We start from the raw sequence: 12,267 nt of genomic DNA, 5'->3' as shown, positions 1-12,267 counted from the left end.
GAAAAAGTCTCATGAATTTAGGTTCTCTTCAGAGGCAGGTCTTTTAAGAGTAACACAAAAAAAAACCCCACTTTTTTTTACTTCTTAGAAATATCCTTGTTTTTCTTCTTGCAGCCTACTAATGCTCGTGCTGCACATAATTATGGTGACTTGGACCCATTTAAATTTCGTTGGCTGATTCCTTTATCTGCTCTTCAAGTTCGACTGGGGAACACAGCAGGTAATTTAATAACACTTTATATCCTTAATACTTTAGGATTGAATGCTTTTCTGGGATTCAGTCACACTGCTGCTTCCGTGTCTTTCTGGAGCCTCTGGGAACAGGCAGGTGTAGACAAAATAGTGTCTGCTGTTGTCTCTGTACTCGGGGGGTACAGGCGTGATGCGTTAATGGACTTTCTTCATTTGGTTTGTTGGCTTCTTCCGTGGGTTCAGGAAGGTGCAACATGACAAAATGGCAATCCCCAGTGAACAGACACCATGAACAGGAAGGTGATTGACCATAGCTGATGTCCTGGTGACACCCTTATGCTGTGTGTGCACTGACCCTTGGGTTTTCCCAAATGTAGGAGAGTTTACTGTGTAATTCGTGGCAGTAGCCTGTGTTTTCATTTTTCCCTGGAGTTGACCTTTATGATCCTATCCAGTTCTATATCTTCTGTGAAGTGTCACTAGTGCTCTGTGCACTTGGGAGAAGGCATTCTATGGCTGGAAGGCAGCAAGAAGTGTTAAGAAATGGGGAAAACCATTTCTCTCCAAGAGGGAAGGTCAAGTTATCAAAGGCAGCGCTGGCTGGGCTGCTGCAACAGGAGAGATCAGGGATTTTCCTTTGGGTTCCACCTCAGGTGAGATCTTCTGTGGATCCACCCATGCCTGTGTTAACACTGCCTTCAGAAGAGGAGCTCTAAATGGGTCTTTCTGATGCTGAAAGTTCTGTGAAGTATATACAAAAATAACGTTTCCTTCCATGCACAGGAACAGAGAACAGCTGTGTCTGGGAACTGATACACACCAAGTCAGAACTAGAAGGCAGGCCAGAAACAATTTTTCAGTTGTGCAGCAGGTAAGCTTTACATGGAGGTTGTATTTGACAAATCACATCAATGGAATTAATAAAATAAAATATTTTCTCCCACATGACCTTTGCATCAGCGCTTCTAATGCGGCTCTCACTCTGTGAATCCAGGCACTACGTGCCAGCGTTAACTGCATAAAGTATAGCAATTCAGAGGGCTGGGGCACCTCTGCCATGAGGACAGGCTGAGAGAGTTGGGGTTGTTCAGCCTGGAGAATAGAAGGCTCCGGGGAGACCTTATAGCAGCCTTCCTGCACCTGAAGGGGGCTACAGGAGAGATGGGGAGGGACTCTTTATCAGGAAGTGTAGTGACAGGACAAGGGGTAACAGTTTTAAATTCAAAGAGGGGAGTTTTAGACTAGATATTAGGAAGAAATTCTTTCCTGTGAGGGTGGTGAGGCACTGGAACAGGTTGCCCAGAGAAGTTGTGGCTGCCCCATTCCTGGAAGTGTTTAAGGCCAGGCTGGATGGGGCTTTGAGCAACCTGCTCTAGTGGGAAGTGTCCCTGCCCATGGCAGGGGAGTTGGAATTCGATGATCTTTAAGGTCCCTTCCAACCCAAACCATTCTATGAATTTAAAATGGGAGTGAATTTGGTGCAGTGATCCCACGTCAGCAACCTGCACAGATGATCACAAATTCTAGCACGATACGGGCAACATAACTGATTTCATCAGACTCTCAACTGGTCAGCAGAAATCACCTTCTGATAAAGGCCACTTAAGGGGTGATCCCTTGGGACAGAAGTTACCTTTCCGGATGTTTTCCTAAGGGGAAGTAACCAAGATCTCAAAACAGCAAGGGTGCAAAATGGCTGACACGAAGACAGCTGCAAAACCTGCTGAAAAACCCACTGCGTTACAGCACATCAGCGGAAAGGAGGAAGGCAGATTTTATCCCAGTAGTGTCTTACTTCAGAGGGGAAAAGTAGGTTATCTGTATTCTTAAACTTGCAGTGACTGCGAGAACAAGACGAACATCGTGAAGGTGATCCGTTCTATTCTGCGGGAGAATTTCAGGCGTCACATAAAATGTGAGCTGCCGCTGGAGAAAACGTGTAAAGATCGCCTTGTCCCACTCAAGAACCGTGTACCTGCAACAGCCAAACTGGGTAAGAAACACGTTCTCAAAGCTGAAAAATGGAGCCTGGCTCCAGAGGTGGCAGAAGGGTCACAACTATGACTGTCTTATGCCAGACTCACAAATCCCATTTGTTTTTCGGGCTGGGGAGGTGATAGAGTTTCCCCATAACTCGGTGCATGACAAGGGCCAGACCAGATAAGCAACCTTCCCACCCCCCCCACCCCCCCCCACCCCCCCCCGTGATGTGTCATTAGCTCTCTTACGGGGGAAGATTTAATAAGGCCCAAATTAATTTTGCAGGGAAGAAGTGGACTCCCTTTGGCACACAGTATTAGTGTTCTTTCCTCTGGGTTCCCTTTAGTAACTCAGTCCTAATAATATTTAAAGCTAAAACAACTGGCAAAAGGCAGGGGTTTTGCCTCTTCCAGTGCACTAATAAATCTGCATCCCAGCAGATCCCCTAATTAAGTACAGCCTTCAGACATTTTAGTTAAATGAGCAGCTACGAGTATTTCAAGTTCTCCATCGGTTCAGTTGTCTGTAAAAATCCCCTTAACATCCCAGGAACCGGGACGGTTCACCTCCCGCCTACAGCCTGGCCCTCCAGTGCTTGAGGCGCCTGCATCAGTCTCGCCTTCCTGCGGATGTCTGTAAATCACTGCTACCATTTTTGGAGGACTTTGTACAAATTTCACAGGAAGGGAAGCACATAGCCCAGGGGCGGGTGGAATGGAAACTCTGGCAGGGCATGGCACTAAATGCTGACACATCTGACCCGGGATGATTACCAAATGAGACTATGGACGCTGTAATTATAAGTGGGCTATTGAGGCAGACGGTATAACCAGCTGCTGTTCTGCTGAAAAAAAATTAAAACTGCTTTTTTTCCACTGCACAGCTTCCACGAGGTCCTTGAAGGTACTGAAGAATTCCTCCAGCAGCGAGTGGAACGGTGACCCGGGGAAAGGCACCTTCCAGGACTCTGACGAGTGCAGCCTGAGCAGCAGCACCCAGAGCAGCAGCTGCCACACCGCCGAGAGCGCCCCCGACCCCAAACACTCCTCTCCCGATAAACACCCCCAGAGCTGCGCCTCCCACTTCTCTAACGTTCTTGTCAAAGAATCCGATATCCTCAGCGACGACGACGACGACGACAATGACTTTCAGAGCCTGAAGAAGGGCAGCCCTACGAAAGACATTGAAATACAGTTCCAGCGGCTGAAGATTTCAGAAGAACCAAGTACTGACTCTGAACGGGACCAGGCTGCTGAAAACGAGGAAGGAGATGCCTTCGAGACGGGAGAGCATCCAAAACTGGTGCGTGGCCATTTCTGCCCAGTGAAGAGAAAAGTAAACAGCACAAAGCGTAACAGGGGAACTTTAACGGCAATGCAAGAACGTCACCAGTCCCTCGACAGCCACTCTGAAGCCGCAAACCTGGATCTGAACTCTATTTTAGAGAGAGAATTTAGCGTCCAGAGTTTAACATCTGTAGTTAATGAGGACTGTTTTTATGAAGCTGTGGAGAGGCATGGGAAATCCTAGCTTTCTAAGCACTATATTTAAAACATTCATTTGAAGTCCACATAAAATTCAACAAACTTCCTTTGCTTTAGTAAAATGATGGAAGCTGCAGGAAAACTACTATCTGATTTTGTGCACTAATACAGGTTTTTTTTTTTCCACAAAAACAGCTGTAAAGGATTATTAAGTTATTTTAATTTATTGTGGATCAAAAGTAGATTAAGTTGGCCAAGGTCTGTAAATTAGTTCATCCCTTTGGAGCAGTTATTAAGATGATGTAGTGTTCTGGGGGAGGGGAAGGGAAGAGGGAAGGATGGTCTCGTTAGTATTTTAAGTAATGTGGAAAAGGTGCTAGAGGGGATCCCAATGGAAAGTAGCATTCCAAAATGAATTTTTCAATACCTTGGGCATTTTATTTCTTTGGTTTTCATTTTTGCTTTATTTAAAGCAGAATTAAGTTATTTTAATGTGTTTCAGTGCACAATAGTGCAGAAATTTCATTTTTGTAAGTTTCAAGATGCTGTTTATACTTTATACATACCTGTAAATACAAAAACAAAGCTTGGCCTGTAATCTTTTATTTGACTGTATTTTTTATTTTCTCTACCAGCCTGTACAGTAAAAGACAAATAAGTATTGCACTTAGCCATGTTTTCTACTTTGTATCGTGCTGCTTTTCTCTAGTTGGAGCTTTAAATCCCAAATTCTTTGCTGGTGTATAAACGAGAAGAGTATTGGCAGACCTTGAGGCAATCTGCACACTTTCTCCTCCTTGAAGCCAGTCACTTGAGTATATTTATAAAAGGCTTTTGTTTTTTAAATTACTCGGCGCAGTAGGATGTTCCAGGATAAAAAGAGCACAAAACCCCAAACACCCTCTTACATGCTGAAGTATGACAAGTATTTTTTTCTTACATTTCAATAATGCACTTTCATTCATATAAAACTCAATTATTTCAGGAGTATCCCAACTTAATTACATGTCTCACAACACACCTTGTTTTCCCCTGAAGGTAAAAAGAACCTGTAGGCACCTTGTAACTGGATGCTTCTTTCACTTCTGTCTACAGCTGAACGGGATGAATAAATAAAATGGGAAAGCCCTCTCTCCACCACTTTCTCAAAAGTATTTTTTCCACACCTGCACAGATGTAGGACTATATAAAGCCTCCTTTTATTTAATCAACACCTCTAGATCAAGGAGTTAAAAAAATAAAATAAAATCAGTCTGCTGCTAATTACAGCTGATCTTCCTCTTCAATCTCGTCGGGCTGACTGGTACTTTTAAGTAAATTCTTCCTCATCTTCTTTTGCTTCAGTTCTTCTCTGTAATTGTACACAAAAAGGCTTGGGTCTTCATCACACATTTTCCTGTATGTATTGCACAGATTTCTAAAGTGGGACATGGAGAGCTGAAAAGGACGCAGAGTTGGATCAACATTTGCTGTCATCATCAGCTGTTCTGTCCTTTTCAAACGTCCACTTTCAGGAAACAAGGTCCTAAAAGGTGTGGAGAAAAGGCAAATAAATTCAAACAATCCAGACAGAATTCAGTTTCCCTTATGAGTAACAGGGTCCTCTTGGGAATTTACTTAATAGAGGTTATTATTAAGTATGTCATTATTTTAGCTCCAGCACTCTTAATATAGCTCATTATATAAGCAAATGGAAACATAAGGACCCTTTTTCTGCAAATGCAAATTATAACAACATAGGAAAGCACATACATACATTGTACATTAAACACATGCATCTATGTTCACATTTGCTAACATTAAAACATTAACAATGCTAACATTAAAAAGGCTTTGGGTATGGCTACAGTCTGAGAACCGCCTTAGAATTAGCCTCGTATTTAAAGAGCAACAACAGATTAAACCACACAAAACAGATCAGATCCAAACCATGAGCCTTTCTTTCAGGCTGTGTGTCTCATTCCAATGGGAAAGATACTGCTATCACTTGTCATTAATACTGTAATTCCGATGCCAGAAAAAAAAAAAAACCACAAGAGGGAGGAAAGGACTATTTAATTATCATTCACTTTTTAATATTTAGAACTTGGAGAATGTGCCAAGAGTCCTAGATTTTTGTTTTCAGCTCTGTCAATATTCGTAGGTTCACCATGAACATCAGTTCACTTACTCCGTGGCCGGATGCGTTAGCACCGCTCTCTCCCTCCCAAGTTCCCCAAATTCTAATGCATAGTATTAGCTCAAGTGATTTTTTTTTAATGTCTCTTAAAAACGCATAATACAAAGCACAAACTACTGAAAGTACTGGCTGACTGGTTCTTATCAGGAGTTCTCAGGCTACAAGAGGTCAGGAAGGCAGAAATTTTGCACGTGGTTCATGCGCTTGTCTGAATTTTCACATCATCTGCCTGGGTCATATAGACATAAGCCTAGAAAAGCTGTGCATCTAATACAGTAACACCCTCCCAAGCCTCCAGGTGCTGACTGGACAAGCCAGTCAAAAGGCTTTCTATGAGTAAGTGATACTTGGCTCTTAGTGGGTGGACAGAACACAAAGTTAAAAGGTTTAAAAAGGCAAGCGGATGGAACATCTGGGAACAACCTGGTTTAAAGTACGTTCTACTCAAGGCCTTGGTCAAAAGTGTCTCCATTAGCTCAGCATCTAGGTCAGCAAGGTTAACATGGATCAATCCTTATTTTGATATCCCTCCTTAAGTTATTCTTGCCTTTGATTTGGTAGTTAAAAGATGTGGCTGGAGCCAAAAATGTTTAATCACCTTTTACATACAAAGAACTATTCCGTTGCCCAGAGAAGTTGTGGATGCCCCATCCCTGGAGGTGTTCAAGGCCAGGCTGGATGGGGCTTTGAGCAACCTGGTCTAGTGGGAGGTGTCCCTGCCCATGGCAGGGGGGTTGGAACTAGATGATCTTTAAGGTCCCTTCCAACTCGAACCATTCTATGATTCTCTGAACTATTTTATAAATGTCCATGAGCAACTCAAATTACAATGTTTTTCTTCATGGACTTAATAGTTTAATCTTCTAGGCCAGGGCTCTCTCAGATGACAAGATTTACACACAAATGTAAACTGATTCTATTACCTTGTTTTTATACAGTAAATGCAATAGACAAGATTATTAAGTTTGTTACAAGGTATCTATTATATACCAAACATTACTATTTTTTTTCAGGTCACTTAAAGAGTAAGAGGATTGTGTTTCTTAGCCGCACGCTAGTGCTAAAGTATGATAAGCTGCTAGGGGGATACGTGACGTTCAAAAGTTCAGATTCCCCCCCCCTTGCCTCAAAAGAATGTAGAGCAGTTATTAGCAATTTGAGATTACAAAATAGTTTCTTTTTTTTTTTTTTTTTTTAAACTCGGGGAAAAATATTCTATATAACATAGATAGATACACTGATTGTGCGTAACTTCTGCTCGCATTGTCGATTGAAACCATTCTCTCACAAAAATGCAACTCCATGAATCAAATACAAACCTCTCTAGAATTCAGATACCTCATTTTCTAACCTCCGAACGCACACTCAAACCTTAACACAGGCAAAATTTTAGGTAAATGTCTGCATTCCAGACATCAATGCCATTCACTGCCTCAAGGGAAAAAAAAAAACTAACCAAAACTAGAAGGAAAATTCTATGGTCACCTTTAAAATAGTGACACCCAGGGCTCGTAGTTCAGCAGGGTGGCATCCACCCTCGTTCTGGACTGCGTCAGGGCCAAAACCGTGCCCAGCAAAATTCAGGTAGCATGTTGAATTTAACAAGCCTCTACTCCCACCAGCAGCTCTGTCAGACGATCTAATGCTGAATGCTGGGACTCCCCACACCAAGTCAGACACGTAACTACACCAGAGTATTAACAGGATCCTTGGCAAACAGACTGCAGGTTTCTCCCATCAGGTAGAGAACCCAATAAATTCCCTCAGTAAGACACGGGGATTTTTAGAGAGTCAGCAATAACTCCGCAGAAGGGCAAGAACAGAAACAAGACTTTGACCTTTTGACATTATCCCCAAAAAAGTAAAATTTCGTACAGCTCCTCCTCACGCTGCCATTTTTGGTTCTGAAGTTTGAGACTTTTTTTTTTAACAAATGCTGTAGTTTTTGTGGTTGGTGCCGTTTTTTTTTTTTTGTTTGTTTCTGAGACAGGCAAGCTGTTGGAGGGATCACCAATTTACCCTAGTTATTTTAACAGCTTCAACTGCGCTAACGAAAATGCACAGTAATTATTATATAATTGCAGCAGAAAGAGATTCATCTCATCGTTTTGTCTCCAGAAACCTTTCTGAACTGGAAAGATCTGATGAACTACGATGACAAATTTTAAGAGGGAGTAATAAAATCAAATGCATGGCTACAAGTCTTCCTCAACAGATTTAGTAGCTGGCATCTTTACAAGAACAGTAGCTGTGATTTTTTTTTCATTCAAGATCCTTACTCGATTCCGCGGAAGCAGTATTTTCTTCTAAACTGGAAAACACTTCGAACCACTTTCTCTACGAGCGCGAACGGCTGCTGTATCTTTGGTTGCACCAATGGGGTGAAATGCACCACAGCCACATCCACCTATAAGGAAAAGATAGGTAAATCTGAGTATATTCCTCTGAGACACGGTATTTCTAAGTTAACGGGTTAGACGTCAGGAAACAGGCAGAACGCAGGAAGACGCTGTTGTGACAGGTAACAGAGCTGTGCAGCGACGAATGTCACAGTATTTGAACACAAAGATTTGGCTTAACTTTCAAGGCCCTACAGAATTTTAGCCTTATTTATCTACATCTTTCCGACTAGTTCACATCCCATTAGCGCTCAGTACTTTTTTCCCCATGGCACTTCCTCCATCTAGAGCAACTTCCATGTAATCTGTAAAGCAATTAGCACTTCTGCCTTCAGATCCTTCCACAAAGGCAATTCTGACATGTTACACAAATTAGCCAACGTTCAATAGGTAGGCTGAAGGGCAGCTGAAGAAAATTGGTATTATAATTAGAAATCAAACCCATTCCCTGTATGATTTCTGTTGCTCTAGGGCTTTTCTAAAATGTAAGCCAAGGAATTGCTTTTCAACCTATCAAGATTTCAGCATTCTAGTCTACTTAAAGGAACGGTAGGCAGAAATAAATTTTCGTTCAGTTTAAGTGACTGTACAACTCTGCATTTACACTGCCTATCACAGTTCATCCAAAATCGTATTTGAATGCTTCTACACAGATCTCTTTCAAGCTTGTTTTTTTCTTTTATAGTTCTGAAATCATCCTGGTTGACAGAACAGTCACTTTCCCTGTGTCTGAAAACAGAATGAAGTAACATCATTCCTTCAATGTACACATACCTATAAAACACATAAAATACGTCATGCAACTATATAGATACTGTATTATACAGAAATGCCCTGAATTCAGACTTCTGTATCACAAAATACAGGCTGGGCTAAAAATCCAGTTCTGCACAACATCGAACAAAGCAGTTCATCTTCCGAACTAGATACTAACAACAATAAAAATGAAAAGACTCTGTGGAGGAACACATTGAAAATTTGTACTGGTACTGAATGACCAGAAAATTTTTAAGTGCCAGACTTTTAGAAATTATTCAGTCTCTTATTAAAAAAATAATCATCTGCTCATACGATGGACAATCATCAATCTTTCAAAAAGTTTGTCACCATTGGCATTCATAGAACAGATTCTACGTGACATTAAATGGAAGATGTGCTAGTTCTGACTGAAATAAAAGATACACTCAGCCTGAAGAACAGCTGCTGTCCTAAGCACACTCTCAGTGTACCAGTTGGCTGAGAAAACTCTAAGAAAATTCAAAACAAATGAGTTGGTTTTTTTTCTGCTGCTCTAATCAACACTGTTCTAAGTTTGTGGGTTTTTTTTTTTTTTTTTTTAAAAAAAATCAATTAAATCAATCAATTAAATCACAGTAACTGCTGATGTGGACATATCCTTCTGGCACAAAGGTGGCATCCATCCATGTTGGACTTTGAGTGGGAACAGCTCAGCTGTCAAGGGCATCTAGTCAGTACAACTGCTTCAACAGAAAGCGTGAAATTCAAACAACATCAGTTTTTCATGCAGACAAAATTTACGAAGCTGAATGAAAATACTGGCTAGGGAAAGGAAATAAAATACTGATTAACGCTGCTGATTAAAAAAAAACACAGTAAGTTTCCGGTATTGGCACTGCTGATCTCAAGTATATGTTACAGGTAGTCTTTTTTCTCTACTTTTCCACCTTTTCTGAAAGCCAGAGTCAAGGGTAAGACAGAAAAAAATACTTACATTACTAAAATGTAAAGACACGAGAGCTTATTTAAAAATGAGGTGACAAAGAAAACCTGACATATAGAATCTGCAGAGAAATGTGCATAAATGTATTTTTCCAAAGCAGTTTCTGAATTTCTCATGTGTTGATAACTTCCACCCACCCACGGGTTGCTGCTACCTGTCTGGGAGACCACAGGAACACAGCGAGAATTTGTGTTCACACCGAGTGTCAGAAAAGTTTATCTTTTTGAACAGGGCAAACACACACTTCGCACGACCAACCAGCTCCTCGCATGGAAATACTACGATATTTTTTTACATCCACGTACGTTTATCTACATTTTTTTGTCAAGAAATAAAAGATAATTCCCTGACAAAACTGGGGATAAGAAAACCACCGGAACCCATTTGGGATCTCACAGTTGCCTGAGTTTTGCAGAACTGCTTGTAAGTGAGATGCAAGGGCTCTTTGGGAGTAGGAGCTGCATCTTTAACAAAAACTTCTGAGGAAAAAGAAAAAAAAAAAAAAAGAACACAATCTAGATGCAGGGTACAGTTTAAGAGAAAAACAGCTCAATTTGCAATCTTAAGGCCAGTGGGCAATAATTTCTGATTCTGAAACAAAACACAGCACTTCTCAGCATTTGTTCCATTATAGACACTGTTTTCTTTGGACCCCAGGAAAGCTGCCTGGTTACCATAGCAACAGATACAGGGGAAAGCTTTTTCACTTGTAATTGGCCACTCCTTTAAAATTATACACGCTATTTTTCCCTAACCTTTTTAATATGCACAAAATAGAGAGTAGGATTATGAAAGCCAATAGAGAGTACACAACAGCACTTAAAATACACGGGTTAATTTGCGGATAATTTTATTAGTAACACTTTCCAACCCCCAAGAACATTAGAAATATTTACAAAATAATACTCAATTCTTACAAAGTAACAAATATGAAAATTGAATTCAACTGATATATCCCGAACTGTCAATAGAGGAGCAATTATTCAACCCTTGCTGTTTCAGTGTATCAGTACAATGAAGGTTTATGTTCTAGCAGGGTAGGAGGAACACATGACACAGTACAATTTAATTCAGCAAAGTCTGCTGCCTTGCTGCTGAAATCAACATTCTAAATCAGAATAAGCTTAAATGAGACAATTTTTACTAATTGCGGACAATAAAGGTCTCGTGACGGGCAATACATGTATCTGGCAGCAGGGCTGTATTAAAAGCAAACCCACATACCCTTTTTCAAGCTGTAATTTACTCATAGGGAACTGAAACCTAAGCAGAATGTACTACAAATTCATTAAAACAGACTCCTTGAGATCCTACCAAGATAATTCTAAGCCAGCACTTTCACCAACTAAGTGTTCAGTACAGGCATTTTATCTGTCTCCTACAGACAAATGTTAGGTCTAACACCAGATGTGTATCTCATAGTGATCTTGTTCTGATGTGAGGATTTCATTTTGGTTCACTTCCAGCAGAAAGTAACTGTGTCATCTCACTAAAAGCAATAATCCAATTCCTGTAACTTAACTCCATTCGCACCAGGCTGACAAACAGCATCCCAGGAAAACAAAAATCAAGGTACAGAAGCTATGGGTATATCGCTGCTGCAATCAGGAAGATTCTTTTCCTAATTTCTTGATTTTACACACTGACTTGTCAAGGCCACTTCAACCATGTGCTGCAGTTACCATAGAAGTTTTATTCCTCCATTCCTTTATACAGACTCATACAAAGGCAACAAGTTACAGGATGACCTGCAGAAGGCTAAGGCGATCAAGAAGAGATAAGCAAAACCTGTACTTGAATAGAAATGTCCTGCTGTTCCAATTACAAATTAGAATAAATTGCATAGTTCTTTCCTAGGAAATTTAAACTCTTAATAAGATTATCTGTGATGAAAAAAAATCCAACAGCAAAACCAATAACCCACAAACAACAAAACCCTCTGGCTCTAGCTCTCAGTTTAACTTAAATGAATTCTACCGTCCCTCTTCACCCCCCCCCCCCAAATCCATAAGTCTACAGAGTTTCTGGATTCTCAAAGTTGTACTCCTTTTAATCACTGTTCACAGTTTTAATCATAGAACCTGGATATCATTATGTATTTAGGACTAAAGGCCTCCATGTGTTTTTCTCCATAATCTCTTTGCTTTCCCTTACTGAGTGTTTGTCAAACAAAACTCATTAAACAAAGTACTCCTTTATTCTCGGGTAGATGGAACTAAGAGAGCGAACAAACAGCAGTAATGCACTTGCTGTAGAGAAGAGAAAAAAAAAACCCCAACATTCCAAGAAATT

General features: G+C 40.7%; 2 protein-coding genes across 3 annotated transcripts in view; one reads left to right on the top strand and one right to left on the bottom strand.

Moving 5' to 3' along the window:
- Window positions 1-4,813, top strand: part of TIAM2 (TIAM Rac1 associated GEF 2) — a 92,706-nt gene extending 87,893 nt beyond the window's left edge. For both annotated transcript variants that reach the window (XM_074162195.1, XM_074162188.1), the window contains 4 exons: window positions 115-220; window positions 976-1,063; window positions 2,031-2,185; window positions 3,056-4,813. In XM_074162195.1, the coding sequence (XP_074018296.1) occupies window positions 115-220; window positions 976-1,063; window positions 2,031-2,185; window positions 3,056-3,702 (996 nt within the window). In that variant the 3' untranslated portion in view covers window positions 3,703-4,813. The remainder of the gene's footprint in view (window positions 1-114; window positions 221-975; window positions 1,064-2,030; window positions 2,186-3,055) is intronic.
- The window catches only part of TFB1M (transcription factor B1, mitochondrial), a 28,148-nt gene continuing 20,006 nt past the window's right edge, over window positions 4,126-12,267 (bottom strand). The window contains exons 7-8 of the mRNA XM_074162208.1: window positions 8,115-8,242; window positions 4,126-5,181 (exon numbers count right to left, since the gene is read on the bottom strand). Of these exons, the coding sequence (XP_074018309.1) occupies window positions 4,920-5,181; window positions 8,115-8,242 (390 nt within the window). The 3' untranslated portion in view covers window positions 4,126-4,919. The remainder of the gene's footprint in view (window positions 5,182-8,114; window positions 8,243-12,267) is intronic.

The sequence above is a fragment of the Numenius arquata genome, chromosome 2 (genome assembly GCF_964106895.1).
Source record: "Numenius arquata chromosome 2, bNumArq3.hap1.1, whole genome shotgun sequence".
Classification (NCBI taxonomy): Eukaryota; Metazoa; Chordata; class Aves; order Charadriiformes; family Scolopacidae; genus Numenius; species Numenius arquata.
The sequence above is the reverse complement of the archived record's forward strand: the minus strand, read 5'-3'. Positions and strand labels throughout refer to the sequence as shown.